The following is a 27,988-nucleotide window of genomic DNA, read 5'->3' on the forward strand; positions in this document are numbered from 1 at the left end:
ACGAATTGTGCTATACAAATAAACTTGCCTTGCCTTGCCTTGCCAATGAATATTCATTTGTGGGCGTTTCACGGACTATTTATGGGCAACTATAGGCGTGTCATGAGGCCGCAAAAGCTGCGCAGCATTTAGAATTGGTTGTGATTTATTAAGAGAAAGATGCGTAGGATGTGCGTGCGCACGGTTTTATAACTCCGAATATTTCTGTGCGTACGCACATCCTATGTTTCATCCGTACGCCACTTCTGACGCAAATCCTACGCAAAGTTTTATAAATGAGGCCCCTGGACTCTACAGAAATCTAAATCTGGGGAGTCCAGCATCAAAATAAGCTCCTCTGTAATTAATCACATGTGGAAAATACGAACAGCACGTCACACTGTTGATAAATAGTTGAGATTCATAAATTTCATTAAAAAATAATATGAATGCATGTTAAACAGCTGTAATGTGGTTGGTGAACAGCAGCTGCCCACACGGGAGTGTGAGCACGGGCGCGGCTTTCCCCCCAAGGCGTTAAGCTATTGAGCAGAGAGGACAGGGATCTTTTATCTCAGCTGACATCCCAATCAATCAGGGGGACGCTGACGGAGACCTGCGCCCACCCAGTCCTTCCACCACCGCACAAACACACATCTGCAGAGGCTGTTCTTTGTTTATCAGCCCTTTCTTTGTTCACAGAGAGGAGATCTTTCCTCCAAATGATCGTGCAGCGCTGTCCTCTGAGTTTGGTCTGCTCTGCAGGAAAGCCCTTTAATGAGGGGAGCGCAGGAAACTCCTCCCATGTGACCTCTGCGGGGGTCAGGAGCCCCTGCACAGATGATCTTCATGTCCATACAGGGTGATTTTTCATTTTAAAAAGCTGGAGAAACAAGCCAGATTTCATGTAGGACTCCAAGGGAAAACGTAAAGTAAAAAAAAGATTTTTGTGTTTTAACTGTGAGTAAAGAGCAAAGTGGAACACCATACATGCTTTCTGTTAAACCTATGAGACCTCCACCACATTTGCATTAGTTGATTAGCCAACATCTCTATTTGAGACCATCACACTAGAGCCATCAGTTCAAGGGTTAAACCAATATCAGATCTATCCAGCCGTGCAGTTTTAAGCCAGATTCCAGCTCAGACGAGGAAAACAAAGACGTTCATGGATCTCTTTGTCTGAAAGTGGAAGCATCAGAATGGAGCGGAGCACAGAGCTTATGGCTCGCCTATTGTAGCATCTAAAACACAAATATAATCTTTCCAATGGCAATGATGTCTTCCATTATCAGAAAAAAAGTCACAAGAGCAAGTTAAAAACACAAATTTAACTGGAGTGGGTCCTTAATGCAGCCTTTTTGATGGTAAAGATTGTGTTTTTACAGCTAATAACAACAGATTGTTCATTACCATCTTCCGGTTTGATGGCATGACACCCATTAGTTCCCGTCTGCCAACTCCAGCATGAGAGGTTAGTCAGGGTCAGAACTAACCATGTAAACTAACCAGCAACAAGCTATAGTTGAAGACGTTCTACTCTGTCAACAAAGCACTAATTTCAGCATATATCTCAAGTGACAACACAAACACTTTTAGACCTATTGGAACGCTAGTTATCTTGCAAGAAATGAGGACAGCAAAGCAAAAGTAAAGTTGTTAACAAACTCTGCAGTCTGTCACAACCAAACAAGAAATGAGTCAAGCTGAAATCCTTTTTTTTTTCTTAAAAGAAGTAAAAAGTTGATCTGCAACATCCATCTCTGGTCCTCACAGCGGCTCCTATTTCATGCATTATTAGCCTCACCGGCATCATCATCATCTGCAGTGCAGCTGGATGGACGTCACGGCGGTCGTACATCAACCACAACAGGCCTCATTAAGTACCTGGCACCTGCTGCCTGCAGAGACCAATTAGAAGGCAGGAAGTAATGAGGAGCCATCCCTCTCTGCCAGGGCGGAGCCAATCGCAAGCCAGGTTTAATTACTCCAGTCTGCTCGTTAATGAAGAGGATGATGGTCTTTCTTTGTTGTAATCGAAAACTCTGCAACTTCTTTAAAAATTAACTTTTTTAAGTTTAGCTCAGTTTTTCAGTGAATCGACCCTAAATTGATTAAAAATGCATCAAAATATGCCAGAAGCCCCCCCCCCCCCACACCCCACATCAATTAAAAATACTAACTAACTAATAATGTGTCCTAATCCAAGTCCAAATGTTGTGTTCTGACTGCTACAAGGCTTCAAATTGTATGGACCAGATGTCCTGCAACCCTGTACTTTTAAACTTTTAACCTTTTAAGACCCACCAAGCATGTGACCCGCGTTCTTAATCATGTTTAGCCCGTGGTGTTTACACTGGACAAGCAGGGCAGGGAGGGGCGTCTTCTTTTTCTAATGTTTACTAGCTCAAGTCTGCCACCTAAAGTTGGAAGAAGCTTGATGTGAAATGTTGAAGCGGTGCAAATCTCACTAATCTTGCTTCAAGCGTTTTCTTATTTACTCCGATATCTGAAAAACCTGGAGCCTTAGATTTCCTGCCGGGAACAAGCAGCAATCAATAATTTCTCCTTCATGATCAATTTTCATACGGTTGGCACTTCCGTGACTTAATAGGGACGCCATCCACACGTCACTATGAAATCCAAATCCACGACTGGTCAAAGTTAAACTGGTTTAACTTTCAGTGGGTGTTCAAAGATCGTGTGTTGTGTACTTAGAGCCCGACAGAATGAGGTGTTCCAGCTCCATCAGAAGACCAACATTCATCTCACAGGAACAAAAAAATACCCCATAATGCTGTAATTTACAAAAAGAAAACTACGTAAGCTTAGTAACATCACAGTCTCTTGTTCCCACACAGATCAGCTAAGCAATGAAAAAAACAACTGCCATATCTCATGGTATTCTCCACATTAAAAAAAGGTTTTCTTGACTTTTTATTCAATTTTTTCTCCCAAAAATTAAGGATTTGGCAAAAAAGCTTAAAGTCACATTTCTGCAACCAAAAGAACAAAAGGAAGAGGAAAAGTAGATATATTTGATTTCTCTGAACTATGAAACATCTCACCTGAATCCATATGTGCAATACGTCTTGGATTCTGACTTGCCGGGTTTTTGTCTTGAAACATGCTGTAGTATTTCTTATGCCCTCCATACGTTTTAGAAACACAGAAAAGGAAGGTTTAGTTCGTTTAAAGGGAACCATGAAGAACTACTGTGGGAACTGACAGGGATGCAATTTCAGGAGCTGAGATTTAACAATTAAAAAAAATATATGTGAAAATCATTTTCAACAATTTGGTAACAGGTGAAAACTTATATGCTTTACGACCTTAGTGCTTTCCAGTCACAGTCCCATTCACACACACCCATATTGATGGCGGCTCCACTGGCCAGACCTGTAAACCCCAGCAGCGCCATGGGGTTCAGTGTCTTCCCCAAAGACACTTTAACACACAGGTGGGCAGGGCGAGAACCAAACCTGTGATCTTGTGTCCAGAGAGTGACCGCTCTACCACCCACATGTTCAATAACTCCATCAATAGTTTGAATAAAACATAAATGTTTTAGTTTTAACCTTTATGATGCAGAATTGTATTGATCTCTGGTAATGACTGATATTTGTTGCTTTTATGTAGCTTAGTGAGGGGAAATCCATTTATTCAAATATCATGATTTTCTTCTCAAATCCTGGCAAATACTAAAGCCGTCATCAGTCGAGCCCTCAGTTTGCAAACCCCGGCAGAAACGGATCGGGTTGACCTTCGCCTCATCCTCTGGGTCCTGTCCTTCCTGACAGTGAGAGCTCAGTGGGTTTATTGATTTTACTGATGATTGTTTGTCTCTGCTCCGATTTCCACCAGCAAAAGAGGTTGCCACTGGAAAAATAAAGTAGTTTTAATTTGATAAAGAAGAAAAACCTTTATATGTTTACAGTTTCACGTATTCTTAAAAAAGTTTAGTATTTTTTTCCTTGCTTTTGACAAAACACACGTCCCAGTGGCTCCACGTCACTGCAGGATAACTTTAACCCGTTCAAGTCCCGGCACACGAGGCTTCCAGAGTTTGCAGGTCTTGTGATTTCATTTCATTCAGCTTCACCCGCAACAGCCGTCTAATCAGCCAGAACGAGTCAAAACAGTTGTGAGGGGCCGACCGGGCCCTCCGGGACAAAATGCCCCGCCGCCTCATTCATCAAACCCCGTGCAGGGCTAGGCGCTGCTACTGTTGGTGCAAACAGGAAGATTGCTATTTACTGAATGCAGGGAACAGTGATGAATCTCACCTGCTCTGCATCCATCTGCTCCGCCTGAACACTCATTTACATACAGAAAAGGTCCCGAACAGCCAAACAGGGTAAGAACACGTGTCACAGAGAAATAACTTCCTCCTAATGTAGATGGATGGAACAGAAGCAGGAAGGGAAGATGAAGTCTGGAGTTGTCCAACACATTCACACATGTTTTGAAACGTTAAAGATCCACTCTGATGGAAAAAAAAACGTGTTTTTAACATGTTCTTCTGCCATTTTTCTGAAGGAGGACATTTTTGAAGAAAATTAAGCTGAAAGTAAGGAGTAATTGTTCATTGAAATTGTTGTGAGCAGCAGCAGAAGATAAGATCGTATTTGTGATGTAGAAAATACAATCAGCATGACACAGTCTCCCTGCTTCATTCTAAAGACAAATCAATCGGTGTACGTCTTTGTTTCCCTTGTCTGAGCTGGTATCTGGTCTCTGAACTGTACGGCTGGATGACTTCAATATTGCTCGCCATTTTGGTTGCGCCATTAATGTTAGGTTGGGGGTGTGAGGGGCTGTAAGGTAGTTTGAGAGTGTGTAAACAAAGGGATAATGGGAAATAAGAGCTTAATCTGTGCCAACATCCCAGCCTGCAATTCAGAGATGAACTTCTAATAATAAACTACTGCATCTCTGTAAGAATGTTGTCCTAAAAATTGACCTTTTTAAAAAAAAAAAAAAAGGTCTAAAAATTGTATAATCATAGTCAAAAGATTGGGAGCGCTTTGACAATAGATCAATTGATGATCAGAGTGGGATTTTAATGACTGAAATCACCTCAAATGGATTTTATGGTTTGAATTTAGAATGTTACACTGGAATTAGTTAAGATTAGACGTTAAACAGGAGTTTTCAGGCTAAACGGCTGACGGATGGATAAAACATTTGATGAGAAAAGCTGCTCTGATGCATTTTAGCTTCATGTGATAAAAGGCTCGACAATAGAAATACTTGTTTCTTGTCGTTAGTGAAGGTCCGACAGCTCTATAGACCCCCTGACAGGCAGCAGTCAGTCCACTGACGGTCTCAGCTGGTTTGTGACGGATGGCCCAGTCTGTCAATATCTCTGGGTCTCGTTTCCCTCCGTCCACCGTCTCCTCTCCATCCTGGAATGAATCTGCTCGCTCATGTAGAGCCGTGTCAGCGCGAGGCGGAGCCGGCAATTCATCACTCCGCTCCAGCTTCCTGTCACCGCCTTTTCGTGTGTCAGAGCCCCTCACCGCCAACATGTGTACCCCTGTCCCCTCAGGACCCCCAGGCAAGAAGGAGAGGCCTTCGCTCTTCTCCTTAGCTCTGACAGCGCCCCCCCCTTCCCCCCTCCCCATGCCTGAATGGACGACAGAAATCAAGACAGAGAAGGAAGTGAGTAGGGACCAATTATCACAGAATGCATCAGTGTTTAAATCAGCCGCTACGACCTTTAACCCCAGCCGTCCAGAGGAAGGAGAGCAATGCTCCCCTGGTGCACAGGCAGCAATGTTGAAAGCTAATGGAGCTTCATTTTACAGCCATGTCATCCTGCAGAGCCGCACAGATTACCTATTACCTTCATAAACGCCTCACAAGGCCGGCTGAAGCTGCTTCTCCACACCATTAAAATGACTGAAATCTCCCGAGGAGACAGAGTGAAGCAAGAGGCTCTCATTCAGCAGCCCGCCGGCCCATTTGAAGGCCCATTAAGGAGCTCGATGCTGCAAAACCACAACTTCACTGACTGGATGAGGCCACTGTGGTGATTCTGCGCAGAGCTGGTGAGAAAATGAGTTTACAGGTAATTTACTGCTACTTATCGGCTCTTACTCCCTGGAAGTGCAGCAGGACATGATGAGGACAAATGACTAAGGATCAAACGCTTGGCAAGGACTGGAAAATGGTGAGGAGGGGGCCATTTAACATCACATCTGCTGAGGCAAAGCTTTTACTGATGTCATTTCTTGGCCTCAGGTCTTTTTCTTTTTGGCAAACTTCTCTCAGCCTCTGCTCACAGATACATGCTGGTTTCTTTGAACAGCCGAAATTAAACATCTACATTTCACAATGAACAAGTTCAGTTTTAATAGAAATAACAATTAACAATAGCATTAACTTTTCTTGCAAACATTATGGCTCTAAATGAGCATCATTTTTATTGTTTTTGGTAAACCCAAAGTTGTACAAATTCTTACTGCAACTTCCATTATGAGCAACCATGACGACGGAAGACCTCTCCATATGAAGACGACCTGACGCTCCTTCTCAAAGCTACGAAAGTAATAAAATTAGACCAAAAGGTCAGATGATTCGCGAAGGAAACATTAAAAAGTAAAGAGGAAGTACACAGGTGCATCACAAAAAGTAAAACATATAATTTTGATTCAATTGTTGTGCAAAGATTAAAATATTTCAGACCTCTTTTTCTTGCCTTTTGGATAAACAAAAGTGATAATATAGTCTCAGAATATTGGGGAAGATCAGCTAAGGACCTTAGAACCCCGGCAAAGGTTTGCCGAGTTGTCAAATGGTCTGGGTCAGTAGGATTTGTGATTAAGACTTGTCCGATGTCCACGAAGTCATTGGAACCCTTCACAATGAGGACAAACCCTGAAAGTAATGAAAGTTAAATGAGCTGGTTGTTCACAGTGTTGTGTTCAAGTGTTTTAGGAGTAAATTGAGCTGAAGGAAAAGGTTCAGGTCACTGCAGCCTGGAGATGATGACCAGCTCAGTGGCCCTGTGGAGTGTCTGAGTCATACCAAAGACTGCTCGACACTCAGCATTAAGGGGTTGGATTGGGGGGTTAAACCTGAGCACGGCTGTGTCTGCAACTCAGCGCTTCCTCAGGGGATGGGCCAAATGCGGAGAACAAACACCTAGGTGTGTGACAGAAAATGGGACTTGAACTATTTTAACTTTAGGATTGTTAGGTGAAATCCATTTGAGACTTTGGGACAGCATCACTAAGAGTGGACTGAGGCTGGAATCAGTGCATCAACAGCCACCAGACAGACAAATACAGGGCCTAGAAGTGTTGCATTCCTTTGTGTTAAACCACTGCTAGGCCCCACATATTATCAGGAACCTCTGACCAATGGTAGGCTAAGAAGAAAAAAAATGGGACTGGAGCTTAATGGTCTAAAGCAGGGGTGTCAGACTTTTTCAAAAAGAACAGAAATACATCTTAATATGAAAGGGACCAAAGGCTGCTTCTAAACCTGCTTGATAGAACAGGAAACTCCTCTGATGTGAACCTGAAAGAAAATCTATGGCTGTTGTCAAGGAGATGAGAGACACCAGAGATGCAGAAATTCATGCATACGGAGGCCAAAACACAGCCTGACATTAGTGCTTAAAGCGGTCTGTGGAGATACCATATTTTTCTGAAAGACATCAAATTTAGGCTTTCATGTTCCAGAAGCCATCATTAGCTAAATGAAAAGATGAACCAAATCTTACTCTTTGTGTATTTATTCTTCAAAAGAGTTGAGTTTTACTTTTTGAATTGGCTGAAATGTAGCAGCAAGTTCATGTGGATCAAACATCTAAATGAAGGTTTTAAAATGTTCTTAGTTGTTCAAGCTTTATAAATAAATGAACTTGAAATTCCAATATTGTCCAATTTATTTATTTGTAAGACTTCAAGTTATAAGCTTGGAGGCAAAAACATTTTTGTAGGTTTTAAAAACACTTTAAATTGGCTCCTAAAAATAAAAGAGAGACAACACATTGATAAAAAAACACTTTATTCTTGTTGTAAGGTAAGATTGACAACAACATGCTTTACCACAATAAAAAGATATTGCACTGGTTTAACTCTGACCATGTTTCCTCGCTTCTCAGCCTTCTTCCTCCTCTTCCTCACTCAGAACCCCTGACTCGCCTGCAGGGGCAGAGTCGGTTCAAAGTCGGTTTAAAAGTCCGGTCACGCTCGCCGAGACTCGTACCTGGCCGCACCTTCAGGTCACATGACCCCATCATGTTTGTGCCTCACAGACGGCGGCTCCCTCCTCCTGAAAAAGCCCTGACGCGTTTCTCTAAAATCCAGCTAAAGAACAGATTGCAGAGCTGGTTTGCCTTCACCGAACGACTTTCCAGGATTATAATCGAAGATTATTTTCGTGATCATCTGTGTTCACATCTGCACTGATTCTAATACTCCATTTTTGACGCATTTTAACTGAATCCAGGGATCTTTTTACCCATTTGCCTCAGTTTTGTTTTTTAATGTGATAAATGTAATAAAAAGTCTTCCTTTTTTAGTGGAGGAACAGACGTTTGACTTGTTACAGGAAGATTTCCGCCCCAAAACAGACGAGTGAGAAACAACCTTTGGCTTGTGGTTCATTTTGAAGTGAGCACAACTCGGGTTTGGAGTTGTTTAGAAGCACACATGGATGGATCTCTCTGGACTGACAGGAAAACTTGAGGACATCATGACTAATCTATGGACTCCTTTTTGTAAGGTAAACACAAAACACACAGTGGTGTATTTACACTACGGAGAAAAAGAACTTTGTGTGACCGCGGTACCTAAGCGAGTCGACTTTACCTGAACGTCTGATCATGGCGTGAGCTCCTGACATCCTCTTTGGAGATGAGAGTCCATCTGTCTTCTTCCATGCAATGTTGGCTGTGAGGATCTACAACAACCTGTTTAGAGGAGGGGGAGGCACACTTCCTCCACTGACAATCAAGTCTTCCTCATCATCCTCGCTGACTAACAACCCGCTGGAGGAGCCGCGGCAGCTACAGGCAACAACAAGACCCACTGACAATGAGACACAAACAGAGATCAACTGTAAACTTGAAGCTGAGTTCGTTTCAAAGTCGTTTTGGAATTAGCGAGCTTCCATTCAAACTCGTAAACTCTTTCCTCTCTCGTCGGAAGGTCGACAAGAAGCTGAACTCTAAACTGCAGAAAACGGCATTTCCTTCGGGGAGGAGCAGCAGTCGGGACAAAAACCGAGCAAACAAAAATGTAGAACGACACAGAGGAGATCCCCGTTTGTGCAGAAGTTTGACACAGGCAGGAGGAGAGCGCCTAAAACCCCAAAAACACGCACACGCACGCACACTCTGGGTATAAAACAGATACACAGCGACACTTAAACACAGTCCTGTGACAAAGGGTTGATCTGTCTTTAAACAACCAGACTTTAGCAGATGACAACAGAGTCTGGATCTGTGGAGGACAAGTATAGAGAAAGGGATCACGTGATGTTTTTATCACTGTCCTGCACACACACACACACACACACACACACAAGCACACAGATGACCACACAGTTGCTCTCTTCTAAACACACAAAGTAAAGTGAAAACTTCACTGATAAAAACACAGCTAGTTGGTCCAAACTTGAGCTGCAGCAGAGGCTGGCGGAGGGCTGCAAACACAAACAGAGCTTCCTGAAGCCTCCGCTTCATCGGTGCTTCAAACTCTGATCCGTTTGGATGTTTTTAAGTGACGTGAAGGAAGGAGAAGACCCGCAGCTGAGATGAAAGCAGGTCAGAACGACGATTCTCTACTTCGTCAGCTGATAATAGAGCTGACACCATTCATTCTATTGATATGAACCTGCAAACTATCCTGGATAGAGGTCCCTTAGGAGGAGCAACTTCTCTTTTCCTATTGGTTCAAAGTCTGTCAATCACAGTGTAGCTCCTCCTTGATTTAATCCTCACTACTAAATGGAGCTGAATTTAGAATAAATGTTTAATTTTACCTAAATGAAATGAAATGAAGGGAAGAGCTGCCCCCTGGTGGAAACTAAAGATAATTGCAATGTTTTGATTTTAACATTTTTTTTTAAATGTTCGGTGTACACCTAGCGTTGGCGCAGGAGGTCTGTAATTTTTGAGCCTTTCATAGTCAGACCTTTGAGGAAAACGAGGCTTTATCTCTTTGAAGTTATACACAGACACTACTCTCAAATGAACCAATAGAATTTAAGTATTACTCATCCTGCAGATGAAGGGTTTCTTCCAAAAACTACAACCAACCTTCATGCCTGCACCACACCTGCAGTCTGCGCTCAGGGAAAACACCTGGAATCTGCAGTGAGGAGGAGAAGTGCGTATATTAGGACACTTCTGACCCCCATGAGGAAGGCTTTGTGCTGAGGGTTCAGCGGTGGATTTCTGAGCTCTTTGTGTTTGCAGCCCCTCACGCGTTTGCAGCAAAGAAGGTGAATGTTTTGTCTGAGACAAGAAGTGGCTGCAGCCCTCGTGCTGGCGCTCTGCCGGCTGATTGAAGTGTGAAGCACGAGTGGCTTTCTTCTGAACATGCAGCTTGTGTGAGTTTGGTGTCTGGACAGCACTGAGCCGCATCTTCTCTACATGAGGTCGGGACAGAGTCTGTTATGTCTTCTTGCTGGTCGCTTTTCCCGGCTGAGAGGAGGCAGACGCGGCGTTAGAGGCGGTGGATGCTGTCGGGGGGTCTGACCGCCCGTGCAGTGACTGAGGTGCTGGGGAGGGGGCGGGGCCTGTGCTGAGGGCGGGCAGTGCGAAGCCAGAGGACTCACTGCTGCTAGGGGATTTGTTCACAGACGCGACACGCTCAGTCCTCTGCCGAGTCGGGGAATTGTGAGGCAACGGAGAAGCATGCACCGGTTGGACGGCAAGGAGGGGATGAGAAGGAGGAGCGCCAGCAGGGCCTCCTCTGGTTTTCTGGTCTTTCAGGCTTTTGTCCACAGACGAGCCCAGCTTGACAGGGCTCAGAACGCTCTTTGCTACTGTCGCAAGTTGGGACACAACTTTGTCAACGCTGCCCTCAGTGGGCGGAGCAGGGGAGTTTGAGGCGGAGCCAGATGGAGAGGAGCTGCTCTGAGTTGCAGCAGCGGCACAAAGTCTCCGGTTGTCTGCTTCTTTCTTCTCTTTGGGGATTCCTGGGGAGGAGCAGGAGGAACGGGAGGCGTCCCGGCCCTCAGCGCTGCCAGAGGCTTTAGAGTCAGTCATCGTGCAAGGGGGCGTGGCTCTGGAGCTGTCCTGGTCTTGCTCGTCTGCTTTGGGGTTGGTGCTCTTTGAGTCCAGTGGGGGGCTGGGTCTGAGGGAGTCCTTGCTGACTGAGATGAAAGCACTACCAGGAGTAGAGAAAGAGATGGGACCCTGACCAGGTTTTGTGGAACCGCCCGGTTCTGGACCCTTCTTTTCCTGCAGTGCCCATCCAGCCACAGACGAAGCAAAACCTCTATCTTTATCTCCAGCAAAGAGGGGGCTCTGGCTGGGTTTCACCTCTGCAAGCGAGGGGGCGGGCCTGCTGACTGATGAGGGCCCGGTGTGGGAGAAGGTGGCGTGCGAAGTGGAGGGGGAGAGGCAAAGGGAGGGCAGAGTGCCCCCAGGACCCGTCCTAACAGTAGTGGGCCTCAGCAGTGGGGGAGGGGTGAAGGTGGTCCCCCTGCGTCCGTCTTGGCTGTCCTCTGAGCCCTCGTCCGTCTCATCCTCAGAGGAGTCGACCTCGTGGATGGCGTCCTGCTTCTGCAGCGACTCCCTGCGCTCGGCTCTGTCCTGTCGAATGGCGGACAGCTTGTCCTTCAGCTTGCTCTTTCCGGACGCCAGGCCGAGCGCGCCGGAAACCGAGCCCAGAGCGGAGTCCCCTTCCTGGCGGCCTAACTTCCTGGAGGAGGAGTGCTTTTGCAGGCTGCCCTTCTCTATGCAGCGTCCCGTAGAGGACAACAGAGCCTCACCGGCAGACTCCTGAGGACCAACGACAGAAAACACTCAGAATAAAGAACTGGATTATTTCTGATGACCAAATTCATTCATGACAAATTCTTTTTCTTGCAAGTTTAAAGGAACCTATTTGATGAAAATAGTGAATTGTGGATCGTATTTGTGATCGAAAATATGCTGGGAGGGCCACAGGTTCCCTGTTTCAGATGGCCACTGTGTACACAGCTTAAGTTCTGAGGCTTAAGTTCCCCCCACAAGGCTAAGAGATAAACATGAAGATTTTTTTCTCTTGTTCACTTTAGATAATACATCTTAAAGAATCATTTTCTATTATACTAAGCTAATTTGGAGAATTTAGGAGATACTGTGACCTGTGATGTCATTGTGTCTCAGACACAATGATGGTAGGAAACATTTAGAGTTGTTTACAGTGTGCTTTCTGTGTGGGACAGATGTGTGGGAGGCTCGCCTGAAGGCTCTGTAGACTTGGTTCTCTCTGCAGAATCTCCTTCTTGAAGTCGGAATGGGAGATGTCCAGACTGTGTTTGCGGCTCCCCACCGCAGCCCCCACCCCGGCAGGAGACGAAGGGGAGCTGGAAAGGGAGGTGGCGAGCTTCTCGGCCGACTGCACTCTCTTGAGGAGCGGAGAGCGTGGAGGCTCAGCACTCTTGGGCCTGGATATTTGCCTCACCAGAGGGGGGGAGGAGTGGAGCTTCACGGGGAAGGACGACCCTGTGGCGGACTGGCCCAGAGCGTGGTTGGGGAGGGGCGAAGGCGAGCGCTGGGGCGAGCTGCTCTGAGGGGTCGGTGACGGTGTTCGGGCCAGCGGGGAGAGAGGAATGTTGCCAGCTGACTTGCGTCGAGGGGAGCGGTACTGGCGCTGGAGCTTTGGGGCGAGCCCGTGAAGGGAGCTGGGCCGGATGTGGCCAGAGCTTGCTGGGGAGTTAGGTACACTGGAGCTCGGGGAGCTGCTCTGTGATGAGTTTCCTCCAACTGAAGAATGCAGAATTTTATATTTATGAGCTTTTCAGAATAAGAGAATCAAACAAAAGCTTTTTAAAAATTTAAAATGACCTGTCTCACCTGAGTGGGCGGAGTCAGGTGTTGACCTGTAGCCTTGAGTTGGGCTCCGTGGAGACAGATTGTGGGTTGGTGACCCAGGGCCGCTCTCCCCCGACGACAGTGAGCGGTTTAGGGACGACAGACTGCGGCTGGTGTGCAGCAGAGACGCCTGCTTGGTGATTTTCCTGAACAGAGACGTCCTCTTCTTGCTGCAAGGCGAAATGATTGGTTAACACTGGAGACCCCTGCACAGGTGCACAGGGCCCATGTGGACTCTCACCCACCTGTCCTGTCCCTCCTTGTTCTTGGTCTTCTTGTTGCGCCGCGCCATCTTTGACTTGTGGCTCGTTTTCCGAGCGGGACCGACTTTGATTGAGGTGTTTTCAAACGGGGTGGCAGAGATGGACACTTTGGCTCCGCTCTGAGTCCAGAGAGAAACAACCAGGGTTTTACTGCAGTTCTGAGGTACATGTAGGCCCCCTTCAACCCCCCGTGAAAAGACAATATCTTTACAGCCTCATTGTTTCCATACCTTCAGAATGAGCTCCACCACTTCTGTGTGAACCAGACCGTGGACCGGCTCCCCATTGACGTGAGTGATCAGGTCCCCCTCCCTGAGTCCTGCTTCATGTGCAGGTCCCCCCTCCTCCACATGCTGAAAGTGAGCAGAGAATCAAAATAAAACAAAGATAAATAAAAATGCTTTAAACAAGACAAACCAATAAAATGAAATGAAACCAGTTGCACAGAACTGACATTTAGCTGCAAGTGCAGGGTGTGGTTAGTTAGACCTACTTTCTTAAAACACTGATAGAACTTGTAAAATAGAAAAAGGTCTGACATAGAACCCTGAGGGTCACCACATCAAATAACTTCATTTTATTACCAACTTAGTGGCGTTGTGGAAGACTTTCCTCCCAGAGAGGGTAAGGTAGTCAGTTTGAGTCTACTGCGGAGTCATAAAATGAGACCCAATGCCTCCCTTCTTGACACTCAGCATGAGTGTTTGGTTCCCAAGCACAGCTGTCTCTGCTGTTCATTCCTCCACCCAGCGCATGGGTCAAATGCAGGGAAGAAAATTCACCCCCAGGTGTGTGATCACTTATATAAAACATCTCTTCTGCTGTGCTGCTAACTCACCCAGACCATGTGGTGCACAGTGTAGATGTCAGTGTCTCCCATGTAGACCCGAATGGCTCTGAGGGTGAATCCGTACTTCTTCCCCGCTCTGTGGATGGTGATGGCGGGTTTAACGCTGATCACTGCTGGAGACAAGTCGCGGCTCGGAGAGGAGTCCCGGGAGGAAGGATTGGATGACTGCGAGTGCGGAGACATTGGGCTGGCCAATGGCGAAGCTCCGTGATGGTCTGAAAACATGCAAAAGTTAAATCAATTTGCACTTTAGATTCTTTGCTCTTAAGCTCAATTGCACTAACCTGCAGGGATCATCAGCGACAGCGTGGTGGCAGAAGCAGATTTGATGACCTTGTTAAGCGGTCTGGAGCTTGGGGCGGTGTGCTTGTCTGAATCTCCAGAAAGCAGACGGTGGCGAGCTCTGCGAGCGGCCAGATCGCTGATGGCCCTTGGGGTAGAAGGAGAGTCGCTCTCTGCTGAAGCCTTGGCACCTCCGCTTGCAGCGCCGCTTCCCCCGTTGGCTCGATCAGTCACCTCACTTGAGCTGCTCGCTGCATGACAAAAGTGAGAGTAAAGTAGGCTGAAATATTTACACCTGCAAGTATGTGGGATTTAAAGCTAACGTCACCTTTCAGTCCATAAACAAAAATGAAAAAAAAGGAGAAATTTTTTTTACATTACACGGAACAGATGATCTCTATAAAAATAAGTGTTTTCGAGTTTTCACATCTTTGTCGCGTATGAACAATTAAAAGCCTGATTCAGAAGAAAGAATATGAAAGAATATCACCTGAGACACAGGCAGAGAAGTTGAACCTTTGTTTTGTTTCCTGTGTGTGTAAGGTGTGTGTGTCTGTGCACTGACGTGTGAGTGTGGCTTTGCTCTGATGGCTGCTCGGTGTGGTGGGCGACTCCTCCAGTTTCAGCTCTCTCTCCACTGGCAGCTCTGGGATGGCGAGCGGCAGCTCCTCGCTTCGTGGGCCTCTCACTGCATTCGGGCCCAGCAGGCTGAGACTTTTACGATTTCCAGCTCCGCCTAAAACACCAAAGGTCAGAATTTCAAAACCAATTAAAAATGCAATTTAAATGGCTCTTTTGGTACAGATTATCTGCTGCAAGGAGCAAGAAACCAACCCAAAGATGTGACAAATATTCTAACAGAAACAGAAAACTATTAAATGTAAATCCTGCTTTCTTGTCAGACTCTTCTGAGATTCAAAGTTAGTGTGGAAAGAGACAAGCGGTTATTTTGGCTTTACCTGACCCTCCTTCCTCCTCGGAGGAGATAGCGAAGCGCGGCATCTCAATGATGGCGGAGCAACAGCGTCTCCTGACTGTCAGCGGTGGACTCGAGTCACTCTCCGTGTGTGAGGATTCTGATACTGACAGGCGTTTCCTCAGACTGAAGACACAACCAGACATAGGCGGAACCTCAGGATCAGTCTGACATCATCCACGCAGAGAATATTTTGAAGGAAATAGACTCACATCTCTGGAGATCCCACCAGCCAGGACCGATCTCTGGACTTGAGTCCACTCAGACTGTCCACACGGTCTCCTCCTTCCTCGCTAAGGCTGCGTTTGGTGGGAGGAGGAGTCCTCTTCTCCTCATGCAAAGACAGACGCTCCATACTGCTGTAAACCTGAACAGAACGCTCACATCAATGGAGGAGCTCCACATTTCCCGGGTCAGGATAGAAGAGGTCGTGGAGTTTTGTCGGTACCTTGCTGAAGCGAGGCGAGCAGGAAGAGAACTGCCGGAGCTCCACGTGCTCATCGTCATTGGTGTCTTCTTCCTCCTCCGAGTCCACATGGTGGTACCGATCAGAACGGGCTGAAGGACACAAACACAGTTCAGACTGTACTTTGGCTTCACAGACACCTATACTGAACTCTGAAACTCACTGTCAAAGTAACTGGTGTCGTCCTCGGACTCCAGCTGAGGAATAAACTCTGCTTTCTGCCTCAGCAGGCCGTTCCAGTCCAGATCTGTGAAGAACGCGTGCTGCTTCACCTCAAACGCTCCTCCTGTGCACAGAGACGGCAGAAACAGGGTCAAGCTCAAATTCTGAGAGAAGAAAACAACATGGATACTGTCATGGTGTAAAAGTGAGAGCTGAGAAGCTGCTCTGAGCGCTTTCAAGTTTAATGTGAGACGATTTAAAAAAACAACAATAAGTAGCCTACTTATCAAATTTAAGCACTTTGAGGGTCATTAATGATGCTAATTACAACACAGCTGTATAACCAACAAAATGATACAAAAAATGATGACATTAAGGTTTTAAAGAGCTGAATTTGTGGTTTGTGATTACTACAACAAAAGAATTATATTATAGGAAAGACTATTATTCACCCTATAATTTAGGCTTCTTTTCATTGTTTTACCTAACTTAAATTTAACCACAAAAAAAAAACCTCACAGCTTTCAAACCCTTAGGAATCAAGCCTTTTAACCCTTGTGCTGCCCTGCAGGTAAAAAGTGACCCACTGTCATGTTCAATCATACCAAAAATACTGTGAACTATCCTTTTCCAGCTTTAAATTTGATGACTTTTCCTAAAGTGACTCCTTTATTAGAAAAAGTGATACTTTGTTTTTGTTTATGTTTACACCACTAGGGGACTAAGATTATCCAATAGAGTCACTTTTGAGCCGTGAACTATGACAGCATTTGAAAACCAAACTCCCTCTAATTCACAGATACACACCTACATGAAGACAGACACACACACCAGATCCACCCAAACCTGCAGCTGGGTCAGTCAAAAGAAAAAAGTGGCAGTTCTGTCTCTGGAAGAAGGACCGTAAAACTAAATCTGTGTGCTGCACATGTGAGAATTATATCGGCAAAGCCTATTTTCATATTTACTCAATGAGTCCTACATGTGCTAAATACCTGATATTGAACATTTTTCACAGTCAAAGCAGCGATTTGTTTTTTTGATGTGTTATGAGAAAATGTACTTTCATAATTCACTTCTTAAAAAATATAAAAGAATATGCTGTTGACAAAGAAATTCCAGATTGTTGAGGGTTTTTTTTCCATTTCACTAAATCTATTTCAGAGGTTATAATTTCACATTATTATAATAGTTATAATAAACCTTTAGTGTGTAAAAAAACAGTTATGATAGTTGGCTTGTGCTGAGAAAAATATTGACTGGTGATCGTCATTTTGTTTTGTGTAACACAGAAATCTGATTAAAATTGAGTTGAATTCATTAGTAAGGTTATGCTTCAGCGTGCACAATAGATTTTAAAAATAAGCCTCTTTATTAGGGATTTGGTAACCTTTGACCTGTAGGACAAGGGGAGTAAATGGAATTTTGAGATCGAACAGTTAAGGTACTTTCAACCCCCTTAACCTTTTTTTTTTCTTACCTGTGCCCAGTCTTTCCAGCGGATTCTGCCTCAGCAGCTTTGAGATGAGGTCCTGAGCGTCATGAGGCAGAGCTTCGTCCTCTTCTGGCCACACGATCTCATCTGAAACACACATCAGTTGGTTCAGACTAAAAAATAATCCTCCTGTTTGATCCTCAGGCTGTTGAGCTTCATGTCGACTCTGACATGTTCACTGTTTTTTTTTTTTTAGATCTATCTATAAAACCTGCAGTGATGTTGTTTTTATGAGCTTGTAGTTATTATTTGTGCCCCGTCTACAAGACCACCATCCCAGCCCCTCACAGCATGAAACAGATGAGAACACAGTACACACTGGAGGCACATACTGTATGTCCTTGGAGACACACAGAGATCAATAGGATCATGGACCTGGCCTGACATCAGAGGGAATTTAAAGGAAAAAATCAAAGGGGATTTATTCCATGAAAGTTGAACCTGAGTCTGCTGTAAATCCACAAATGATTTATTTAAGTTTACTGCAGGCGTCTTGCTTTATAAATACGGATGTTTGTGATAAAAAAACACACGTTTCCACTTGTGTTATGAAACTTTTTTGTGAGTAAAAACCTTTATATATGAGGCTCCTGGACTTAGACCTAATTGATTGGAGTGACAAGTGAAGGTTTCGGGGTGAAAACAAGATTGTTCCCAGATATTCCCTTTTTTTCTCCTGCAGTTTGTGGGGATCTACCGATGGACAAACCCTGTGGAGATCCCGGTCTGTTTGTTATGCCCCGCAGCAGTCCTGGACAGTCCAGATTGTTTTCACAATCATTCTTTCTTACTGTTCCTTTAAGCAAAAACACTCAAGAACTCACCAAAACTTGCACACACCCGCTACCTGGTAAAAATGAATTTTTGACACAGTGAACCCAGCTCAGGCTGAATAACAGCAGCAAACAAAAAATGTACTCACCACTGATCACCTGACCAAACAGCTCTTCAGGTGTGTCGCCAAAGAAAGGAGCGCAGCCCACCAGAAATTCATAGAGGATAACCCCCATGGCCCACCAGTCCACTGGCTTCCCATAACCCTGACGGAGGATCACCTCCGGGGCGATGTACTCTGGAGTTCCACAAACCTTCAGGGAAAAAAGAATACCTTGGATCACAAAAAGGATCCATATAAAGAGATAAAGCCAGCATACATTTATATCAGCCTTTATGTGTGAGGCAGCACCTGTTTATCCAGAAACTCTCTGGTGTCTTTCTCAATGTGGCCTTCATAAAGGTTTGTGGTCAAACTCATCAGACCAATCTTAGAGAGGCCAAAGTCGGTCAGTTTGATGTGTCCCATAGAGGTGATGAGGAGACTGCAGGAAAAAACAAAAAACAAAGATTGAATTTGTATGAAGAATCTGTGCAGAAATAGTTGCTATTGCCAGGATATATTATATAGTTTAATCATATATACAGTTGGAGGCAGCTGCCTCCAACATGTATACATATGTATACATGTTAATATTTTTATTACTGATTTTGTTTTTATTTTAGTTTAGATACATATAACTTGTATAAAATAAGTGTGAATCTAAAAAGAAAAAGAAAAAAGAGAATAAACAATTCCCATCAAACATAACACTTTGCCAAGTTTCCTCTGTGGAGTTTTTCCTTGAGTTTTTCTAAAGGTAAATGCAAAAGCTCCCCGTTTTCTTTGTCTTACTTGTCAGGTTTAAGGTCTCTGTGTACAATGCCGTAATTGTGAAGATACTCCAATGCGAGGACGGTCTCAGCAAAGTACATCCGGGCCATGTCGACTGGCAGCGCTCCGATATTCTTCAGCAGCGTCGCACAGTCTCCACCTGCAAACAAACAGAGCTTAGTGCTGCTACACTGATCCTGGCAACAACTGACTGTAGATGAGAACTGGACTGAGTGGCCCCTCCCCCTGGTGTTCCATACAGGAAGTACCTGCTGGCCTCAAAAAGCCAAATCCCATCCATACAGAAATAAACAGCTATTCTATTTGTAGGAATACCCATTCTTTCTCTGCTACCGTTCTGCTCCAGGTTCTTGGTTATTCAATTTTTTTTCATGAGATTTTTTCTGTATTGCAGGTTATTCAAGTTATAAACTAGTGTTCAAGTGGTAGGGGTGTGGCCTACCAACAACTGACTTGTTATTAGTGAGAGTGGTTGCCATAGAAACGTGGAGAAGAACAAACTTATACCAATCATTGCCCATAGACGTTGTTTGGCTCCAACCTGTTGGTGTCCACATCACGTAAAAATGGCGACTGAATTGACCTTGTTTTGTTGAAGCAAGTCGTTTTCTATGGGGACGTCACACTCTGGGTCCAGTTCTCAAAAAAAGTCTCCAGCAGGATAATGTCTTACCCTCCACGTACTCCATCACCATGCAGAGATGTCTTCTGGTCTCAAAGGAGCAGAACATGGAGACTACAAAGGGGTTTTCTGCAAACGTTAGGATGTCTCGCTCCACAAAGGCCTGCTGGATCTGGTTCCTCAGGATCAGGTTCTGCTTGTTGATTTTCTTCATGGCAAACCGCTGCCTTGTTTCTTTGTGTCGGACGAGATAAACAGCCCTACAAAAGGAAAACAGAGAGGGAGTTAGAGCTGAACACCCCATTAAACCTAGCTGGGGGGGGGGGGTGTTGCACTCGTACCCGTATGCTCCGTTACTGATGAGCTTGATGTTTTCAAAGTCTTCTTCTCGGGGGGTTTTGATTTTGGTCTGTGGTGGCGCTGCAGGCACTGTGGTCCCTCGACTCTAAAACACCCAGCACAGATTGATTGAATTGAATTGATCTCCATTGACAACAGACAATTTGAAATATAGAATTTAATCTTTTTTTTTAAGCCATTTTTTTTATTTGGGCAAACATTGCTTGCATTTTAGTTTATAATGTTAGACTATTTATTGTTTTGAATGAAAAATCCACCTTTGTTTGTTTTAAACTATATAATCAAAAATGCTTTATTACCGGTAAGTAATACAAAAAAAGGAATTAAATTAAATTAAATCAATCACATCTACAATTTACACAAGTTGTAAGTCTGATTGGATTCTATTGAGGAAGTAGAAGATGTTGTGCTGTAGATTTTACAAGTTCTCATTTATGTTTTGGTTTCACTCACATCAGTTGAGTCGTCTGTTTCTGGGGTTTCTGGGTTTCCGCTGTCGTAACTGCTCAGCTGAGTCATTTCTGAGGACAGACAAACCATCATCAGTGGATAAAAAGGTTCAAGAGGAACAAAAATAAAGGCATTCCTGATGTAAACAATGGTGGATTTACCTTCCAGAGGATCCCTGGTGAGACCCAGCTGGCTGATGATGTATCGAGGGATGTCAGACTTGATGCCCTGACCTTCCTTCGCATGACCTTCAGCTGCCTCCAACAAGTGGTAAAATTCCTCGGGGTCAAATTCCTACACAGAAGGATGGATGGGTTACAGCTTGTGGGGAACATGGCGGTTCCACAGCCAAGAAAAAAAAAATGCTTGAAAAAAAATTGAACTGACAACAAAAAAAAACAACTCCAGTCAATTAACATGAGTGGGGAAAGTGTGGTCCCACCTGTGGACATCAAACCTTTTCCACAAACTCATGAAAAACTTGATAACAAACATGAATTCCAAGCAGATGCAGACATGCATAGATCATGTAAAACAGAGACTGTTTTGTTTTTTCCGGCTGTCTCCTTGCAAAAACCTCCTATTTGATCTGCGAGCTTCCATTTGTAAAAAGCCACAGTGTAAGGTGTCACAGCTCCCCTGCATGTGATTAGTCAAAACCAGCGATGTGAGCCCTGGGACAGCTTCCTCTGTCTGCTTGTCCTCATCTTCCTCACCCTTCACTGCTCCTCCAATTACACCTCTGTCCTCCTCACTCTCTCTTGTTTTGCTTTTTCTCTTTTCACTTGAACTGCCCCGTTTCCAGGCTCTTATTCAGCCTAAGGTGTGGAGCGTCTGAACCAAAGCTGCTCTGTGCTGTGAGGGTGTGAAGAGCAGAGAAGCTTCAGACCAAACTGACTTCAGTTTAAAACCTTACGTGGAATTGTGGCATGTATGAGAGTTGTCTAGAAAGGAAACTTGAAATAAAATGTTTCAGCTGAATTATTAGGTCTATGTTTACAAAAACCTTTTATATAAGTCCCTATAACATTAAGTAACAGAAATATTTGAAATAAAACAATAATTAAGAAATGGTAAGCAGGGAGACTTGTATGAGCAACAAAATCCATTCGGGGTCTAATTTGTATGATCCAGTATGAAGTTTATAGCAAGTTTATAACAAGCTGTTAAAAGCTGTTGAATACTTTGCTTAAGCTTTCCCACCAACTTTATATTACACTTTATATACATTGATTAACATGTTCTTGTAGCATTTTTCTTCTGGTGGAGGACATATATAAAGAAAATCAAGCTTAAAATTGCATTACTGAGTATTTTGTTTATTTAAATTGTTGTCAATCAGGAGCAAAAAAAAAGGCTGCTTGAAAAAGCTTGTAGGTGTCCATTAAATGCGACTACGGCAAGTTGCAAGCTCCAGCATCTATTTGTAGATGACTAAATCCATGTGATTCTTTGTTTTTCTCGTCTGAGCTGGTATCTCGCTCAAAACTGTACGGTTGCTCCAAAATGACTCGCCATTTTTGCTGCACAAGTAATGTTAGGTTGGGCTTGTAAGCTAGCGGGAGAGCGCAAAAACAGAAAACAGAGAACCCTTCACTCTACAACGGTAATGGGGGGGGCTGCTCTGCTGCTATGTAGACGAGGGTCATTTGGAGAATAATTTAAGGTATTTTGACTCTTATTTAAATTAAACTGTTGCAGTGAAATCGAAATTTTTTTGTTGTTTTGCTATTTGTTCAAGTATCACAAGTTATATCGTCATCGCAAGATTGATCACTAATATCGCATATCACAAGTTTTCCTCATATCATGCAGCCCCAGCTGCAATTCTGTCTTTTCTTACCAGACATTCCAGGAGACGTGCCGGCCGGGCGATGATGATCATCAGCTTCTTGATGAGCTGAGTGACGAAGGTCACTTCCACGCTCTCTGAGCGCTCGTGGGCCTGAGAACAGAAACACACACAACACCAGGTCAGACGTTCAAGTTCTCCTATTTTCTTTTCTTAAAAGATTGAACCTGCAAAAATAAGTGAGGTTTTAACTGAACTAATTTTGTTGAAAATAACTGTTTTATTTTATGTCAAGAATCATTTAGAATCATATGTAAGTTAGTTCATCACTCAGTTCTTTTCCCTTTTTTGTATGAAATGGAGCAGAGACGCTGCAGATTGTGTTTGTCCTTCACAAACCAAGCACAACAGTCAGTTCTAGGACAGCCGAGTCTTTGTGACTCCTGAGAGCAAATCTAAATCAAGGCGACCTCCATGTCTCCCTGATATTCACCATGAAATAACTGTCAGCGTGGAGACGAGGCAATTTACTCAGACGCTCGCCGCAACAGTGACTGACCCCGCCGTAGAATTGTGTTTGTGTGTGACAGATACAAAGAGCGCAGTGTGAAACGTGTTTCACTCTTGTGGGGGGTGGGTAGGAGGGGTCTCCATGTGTGTACATGTGGTCCCGTCTGAATTTATGACTGCAGTAGGCACACATGTATTTATAATGTATGTTTGTGTCAGGAGAAGTAACACATAAAAGAAAGGCCATTCGTAACCAAAACGTGTGGTGTGGCCATGTTTGGTTGACAGGGCCGTGCTGACAGAGGCGGGGGCCCGGGGGCCCCGTTACCCTCCGTCCATAAATTATTTATGAATGTAATAAGGGCCGGAGGGGAGGACTGTGCATGGGCAAGCACTGTAAACATCTAGCGGGCTGTGTTTAAGCGGTGAGTAATGGACAGCTGGGGGACGGACTCAAGGCAGAGCCATTTATTAACAGTGGACGTGTCAACATGACTCCCCCATGTTCATTTGGCTTATTTATGAAGCAAATTTCATCACCAAATAGTAGCATAAAAATAAAAATATTTTCTATATACAAAAACATTTTTCAAATATAAATGAGATACTGTCCAGATTTAACAAAAAAAAAAGTGTTCCTTTACTTTTAAATGGTCTTGCAGTTTATGAGGCAACTATGTCAAAAGGTAAACCATGGTTCATTTGTGTATTCTAGTCCAGTATCTTCACCACTGACTCCAAATGAGGATGTCACCCACTGAAAATGCCTTACTTCCTTCTCCAACTAAGTCAATTCAGCTGCCATGTTGGAGTCAGACATTGTCAGTAAGCAGAAACTGGCTCTAGTCAGTCTCAGTTAGTCGTTCTATGGCACCCTCGCCAATCAGAAGTAAGCTTGTTGGAAGGTCACACCCCGACCACTTGAAACCAGACTACACAAAATCTGTCAACGCGAGGAAGAAGGGGTCATGCAGTCCTGTTCTCTTCTACAGTCAATGATCTTTTCCAGAGACTTTAAGCAGATATGATTGGACGTGCTGAGAATCAAACCACTAACACTATAACTCCTCCATCCACCCACAGTAACCTTAGCAGATAAATGTACCAGAAATTAGTGGAAAAAACAGCAAATCTACAAATAGAAACCATATTTTAACAATATTTTAAAATAGTACAAACAACCTCATCCTAACTAGAAGGAACCCATTTTCAGTGTACCATAAACAATCATTTTAATCTTTGGTTACATTTTTTCCCGGTGTCTAGAATAATATGTCTACACTTATTTCAGATGAGCCCAATTTAATAATGTGATATTGCTGAGGGGCGAACCGTTGCTTTCCAGGTTCCTTTAAACCATAAAAATGACATGAATATCAGCCAAATTGTTGAAAGTTATTATTAATTCATTTTAAAATGAAAAGTGTATATATTTTGAGCGAAATTCTGAATCGTGGCCTCGAGCCACACTTTTGCATTCCTTAGCTAAGACGATTCCTGTTTTAGAGGTTTTTCTATAAAGTCGCTCAATCTAGTTTGGCTATTGAGCGTTAACAGACAGAACCAGTTCTGAAAGGACCCAGATATGCTCACATATGAATTTGATTTTTATTGCACTAAAACATGTTGATTTGTTTTTTGTAAGAAGAGTGAAAAAAGGAGGAGGCTCTTTTGTTCAACTCCTCAGTGTCTTGATGTTCTCAGTATTGTAGGTCTTGACAGAAACAAAACAGATTGCAAAAGCTGCATCGGTTGATTGCGTCATCATATCTGGGGGACTTTTGTCAAATAATTTCTAGAAAGAAAAAAAAATCAGCAAAAGATTTTTTCTCTAAAATATTCAGTTCTAATGTTTCTTTTTGATTGCATGTTGATGTTTAAGTAAAAATAAATAAATAAATTTCACCTCAATACATTTTGACCTCAACTGTCAGGGTTAGTTCAGATTGACAAAACTCTTTTGGCCTAAACTTTAAATAAAAATAAAAAAAATAACCCAAACTTTGCGTTTTAAATAAATACTGCTGTTAATAGGTGATGATTTTACTTCCCAATACTTATTTTCAAGGTTGAAACAATCCCTTCTTTCCTCATAACACAGAAGATAAAATCTAATACTCAGTTGATGGTTATCAAATTGGGATCCCCCTCAATGAAAGGCTCCCAACCCTCTGATAAACTTAACAAAGCATATGGGTGGTTAAGTACAGGTTGGTTGTTTTGGCACCTTAAAAAAAACAAAGGATACTTAAGTAAAAGTTTAATTTGGTAGACTTTTTAAATGGTATGAAAAGAAATAGCAGAAATCTTCATTAGAACAAACTGGACCTAAAACAAGCAGACCGGTCATGAGACAACAGACAACTCCTTCAAAGTAATCCCAGAATGCACTGCAGCTAAAACTGTAATGATAATATGAGGTGAGACCAACAAATTAAGTTAGTGCAACATTGGTAAACAAATAGTACATATTGTGTAAAAATAAAAAGAAGGAAAAGAGATTGTTTTGAGTTGTCTCTGCCTTTGTTAGACAGGAAAAGGAATCGGGATTACTTTGGTGATTAACAAATCTGATTGTCTGTCCTGTCTGTGTAGGATTTTCTGTTTTTGACCTGATAAAGTATCTTTGAATCAAATGGATTTTTAGTCAACTGAGGCCTCCGAGTGTCAGCAGCTAATGTTTCCAGCTCAGTTCACAGGCAGCCAATTACACCCAGATGTGAGCAGCTGCATCTGACACACTGTGACCGTGGAGAGAGTTCAGGGCGGATGAACTTTTCTGAGACGCACACCGCCAGCGCTGAGTTAGCGCACTCCGCCTTTGCTGTCGCCCCTGATGACCTGCAGGAGTCTAACTGGGTATCCCGGGGGTTTCGGCTAAGGACGGCCTGGATGCATGTTGCTGTGGCAACCGCCCGGCGGGTCACCGAGAAACCACAGCGAGGATGGATGAAGGATAGAGGACAGCAGGGACAAACAGTGATGGGGGTGAGGAGAGGTGTAGAGGTGGAGGAGAGATAAAAGGTAAGAGGAGGAGAGGTGGGTCGGCCTCCTGCCAGGTTGGTAATGGGGTCACGACATGAAAAAAGGAGTAGGAATAGATAGATGAAGGAGGGGATAGCTAGGCAAGGGGAGCAAGGGCAAATGACTGATGCTTGAAGACGCTCCAGACGAAAACGGATGAGTGTATCTGATAAATTCAAAGATGTTCCTGCAGAATTGTCTGTGCAATGTCAGCAAACTAAACAGCTTTCTATTCTTCTGAACTTGTCTGAGAGATCTGCCAGTGTGATAAGAAAGAAGAAGCTTTTATATAAGAGTAGCTTAAACTAAATTTTTTATTAACATGCCACATTTTTTGTTCATTTGTTTTTAACAACTTTTTGAAACCTGAAAAAGTGTCCAAACACTGAAAAACTGAATCATAAGAAAGTAAGGAGTCCATTGTTTCAAGAAAAACTGTCTTATTGTTTGTCAAGCAAGAAAAATAATCTCATCAAGAAAGTTTTTCAAGCTCAAAGAAATGTCAATGTGAACGAGTGTAGATGAAAATTAATGAGTGTTTTACACCGCTTTGACATTTCACACCAAGCTTTTTCCAACAGTAGGTGGCATTTGACATGCGCCAGTAAACAGTAGAAAGAGAAGAAGAAGCCCCTCTCTGCTTGTCCAGTGTGAACCTGCATTTAGTGCTCTTGAACCTGCATCACATGCCTGGTGAGTCTGTAGCTTGAGAAAACGTGTCTTGGTGGCTAGAATTTTTCCTCAAACAGGAATTCCTCATAAGACAATTTTTTTACCCTACTGGCAGATTTTTTAAAGACAAATGTTTATATTTTAAGACTTTTTGACTATTTCTAAAGGGTCAGTTTTGCAGTTGCTTATGCTCTCATTTAACTTCACCCTTCATTGGGATTAGCAAATAACCTCAAAACACTCTTTAAAAAAAATCTAAAAGTCTTCATTTCAAATGTTTCAAAACTAAAGCTGGCCGAATGTTTTTTCACAAATCAGCAATTTTTAATAAGTCAATTTCAGTTTATATTTTATCTGTACTAATCTCTAAAACCTGCTTTCCAAAGAGCATGTTGCCACTGAAAACCAAGAGGGGGCTGAAATTGTAAAAATATAAAGGAGCCTAATATCATCTTAAGTGATTCTAAAGTCCAGCAATAATGAGGAAGATGTTAAAAAAAGTCAAAGTAGATCAGGACTATGCACAGTTTAATACGCCCCTGTCCACAGACTCATGCATTGATCATTTTTTACACCTGGATGGCTGGAGGAACGGCATTAGTGGAGATGCTGGGTAAATTCTGGACAGGTAGTCGGGACTCATTAGCTGCTTCCCAAGAAGCTGAGGATATAATTGATCAGTCTGTCAGCGAGGCGCTCTACTTTAGAAAGACATTTTAAATACAAGAAAACTTCTCCAGGATCCTGAGTGTGAGCCATTCTATTGTCTTTGAGGAAAAAAACAACAAATACTTCAGTTCTTCGCAGAATTTAAGCTGAAAAAATGATGCAGAAAAGTCAAAACAGCTGAAGCTCCACATAAAAAGAGTCAAACCTATGAAGTTCAGCTCAGGATGAAAGCAAGCTCTCATCTGAATTGTCGTTACAGGAAATAAAAACCCCACTCAACTGTAAAGTCCGCCTCCTCCTCCTCCTCCCAGTGCTGTCTCAAGACCTTCCACTCACTCCTCCTCATCACCTCCTTCAGCACCTCCTCCTCTTCCAGCCTTCTCTGCCACGACATGCGAGACATGTCCGCCACAAAGCTTTGTCCACGATTGCAGTGGGGAGGGAGGCTGCTTCCACACCTCTGTGTACCTGCTCACATCCTCTCCTCTGAGGGTCTGCTCCACCTGCTGCTGCTCTTGGCCACACACCCACCCACCAAACTAACGCCGCCCTTGTGGTGATGTCATTCTCCAGGCCGCATTGCAGTTTCACTGTCGTGGAGTGGGGACTGGAGACCCCTCTCCAGATGTTTAGCTCATGGGTTTTTCTCACCCTGAAAGCATTTGCACAGCCCTCTTCATCCTCCTCCCAACTGAAAATGTC

The 27,988-nt window shown here is 43.7% G+C and overlaps 1 protein-coding gene across 13 annotated transcripts in view; it reads right to left on the reverse strand.

Annotated features, from left to right (window-relative positions):
• Window positions 1–7,981: 7,981 nt before the first annotated feature.
• mast2 (microtubule associated serine/threonine kinase 2) overlaps window positions 7,982–27,988 on the reverse strand; it is a 191,548-nt gene continuing 171,541 nt past the window's right edge. For all 13 annotated transcript variants that reach the window (XM_011474291.4, XM_011474290.4, XM_078946193.1 and 10 more), the window contains 21 exons: window positions 22,463–22,564; window positions 20,781–20,913; window positions 20,623–20,690; window positions 20,151–20,254; window positions 19,861–20,069; window positions 19,188–19,326; window positions 18,705–18,837; window positions 18,441–18,606; window positions 17,504–17,605; window positions 16,025–16,147; window positions 15,844–15,953; window positions 15,608–15,762; window positions 15,379–15,521; window positions 14,985–15,155; window positions 14,422–14,670; window positions 14,126–14,352; window positions 13,518–13,640; window positions 13,270–13,406; window positions 13,007–13,194; window positions 12,393–12,916; window positions 7,982–11,947 (listed from right to left, as the gene is read on the reverse strand). In XM_011474291.4, the coding sequence (XP_011472593.1) occupies window positions 10,613–11,947; window positions 12,393–12,916; window positions 13,007–13,194; window positions 13,270–13,406; window positions 13,518–13,640; window positions 14,126–14,352; window positions 14,422–14,670; window positions 14,985–15,155; window positions 15,379–15,521; window positions 15,608–15,762; window positions 15,844–15,953; window positions 16,025–16,147; window positions 17,504–17,605; window positions 18,441–18,606; window positions 18,705–18,837; window positions 19,188–19,326; window positions 19,861–20,069; window positions 20,151–20,254; window positions 20,623–20,690; window positions 20,781–20,913; window positions 22,463–22,564 (4,641 nt within the window). In that variant the 3' untranslated portion in view covers window positions 7,982–10,612. The remainder of the gene's footprint in view (window positions 11,948–12,392; window positions 12,917–13,006; window positions 13,195–13,269; window positions 13,407–13,517; window positions 13,641–14,125; window positions 14,353–14,421; window positions 14,671–14,984; window positions 15,156–15,378; window positions 15,522–15,607; window positions 15,763–15,843; window positions 15,954–16,024; window positions 16,148–17,503; window positions 17,606–18,440; window positions 18,607–18,704; window positions 18,838–19,187; window positions 19,327–19,860; window positions 20,070–20,150; window positions 20,255–20,622; window positions 20,691–20,780; window positions 20,914–22,462; window positions 22,565–27,988) is intronic.

The sequence above is a fragment of the Oryzias latipes genome, chromosome 4 (genome assembly GCF_053564925.1).
Source record: "Oryzias latipes strain Hd-rR chromosome 4, Olatipes_Hd-rR_3.1".
Taxonomy (NCBI): domain Eukaryota; kingdom Metazoa; phylum Chordata; class Actinopteri; order Beloniformes; family Adrianichthyidae; genus Oryzias; species Oryzias latipes.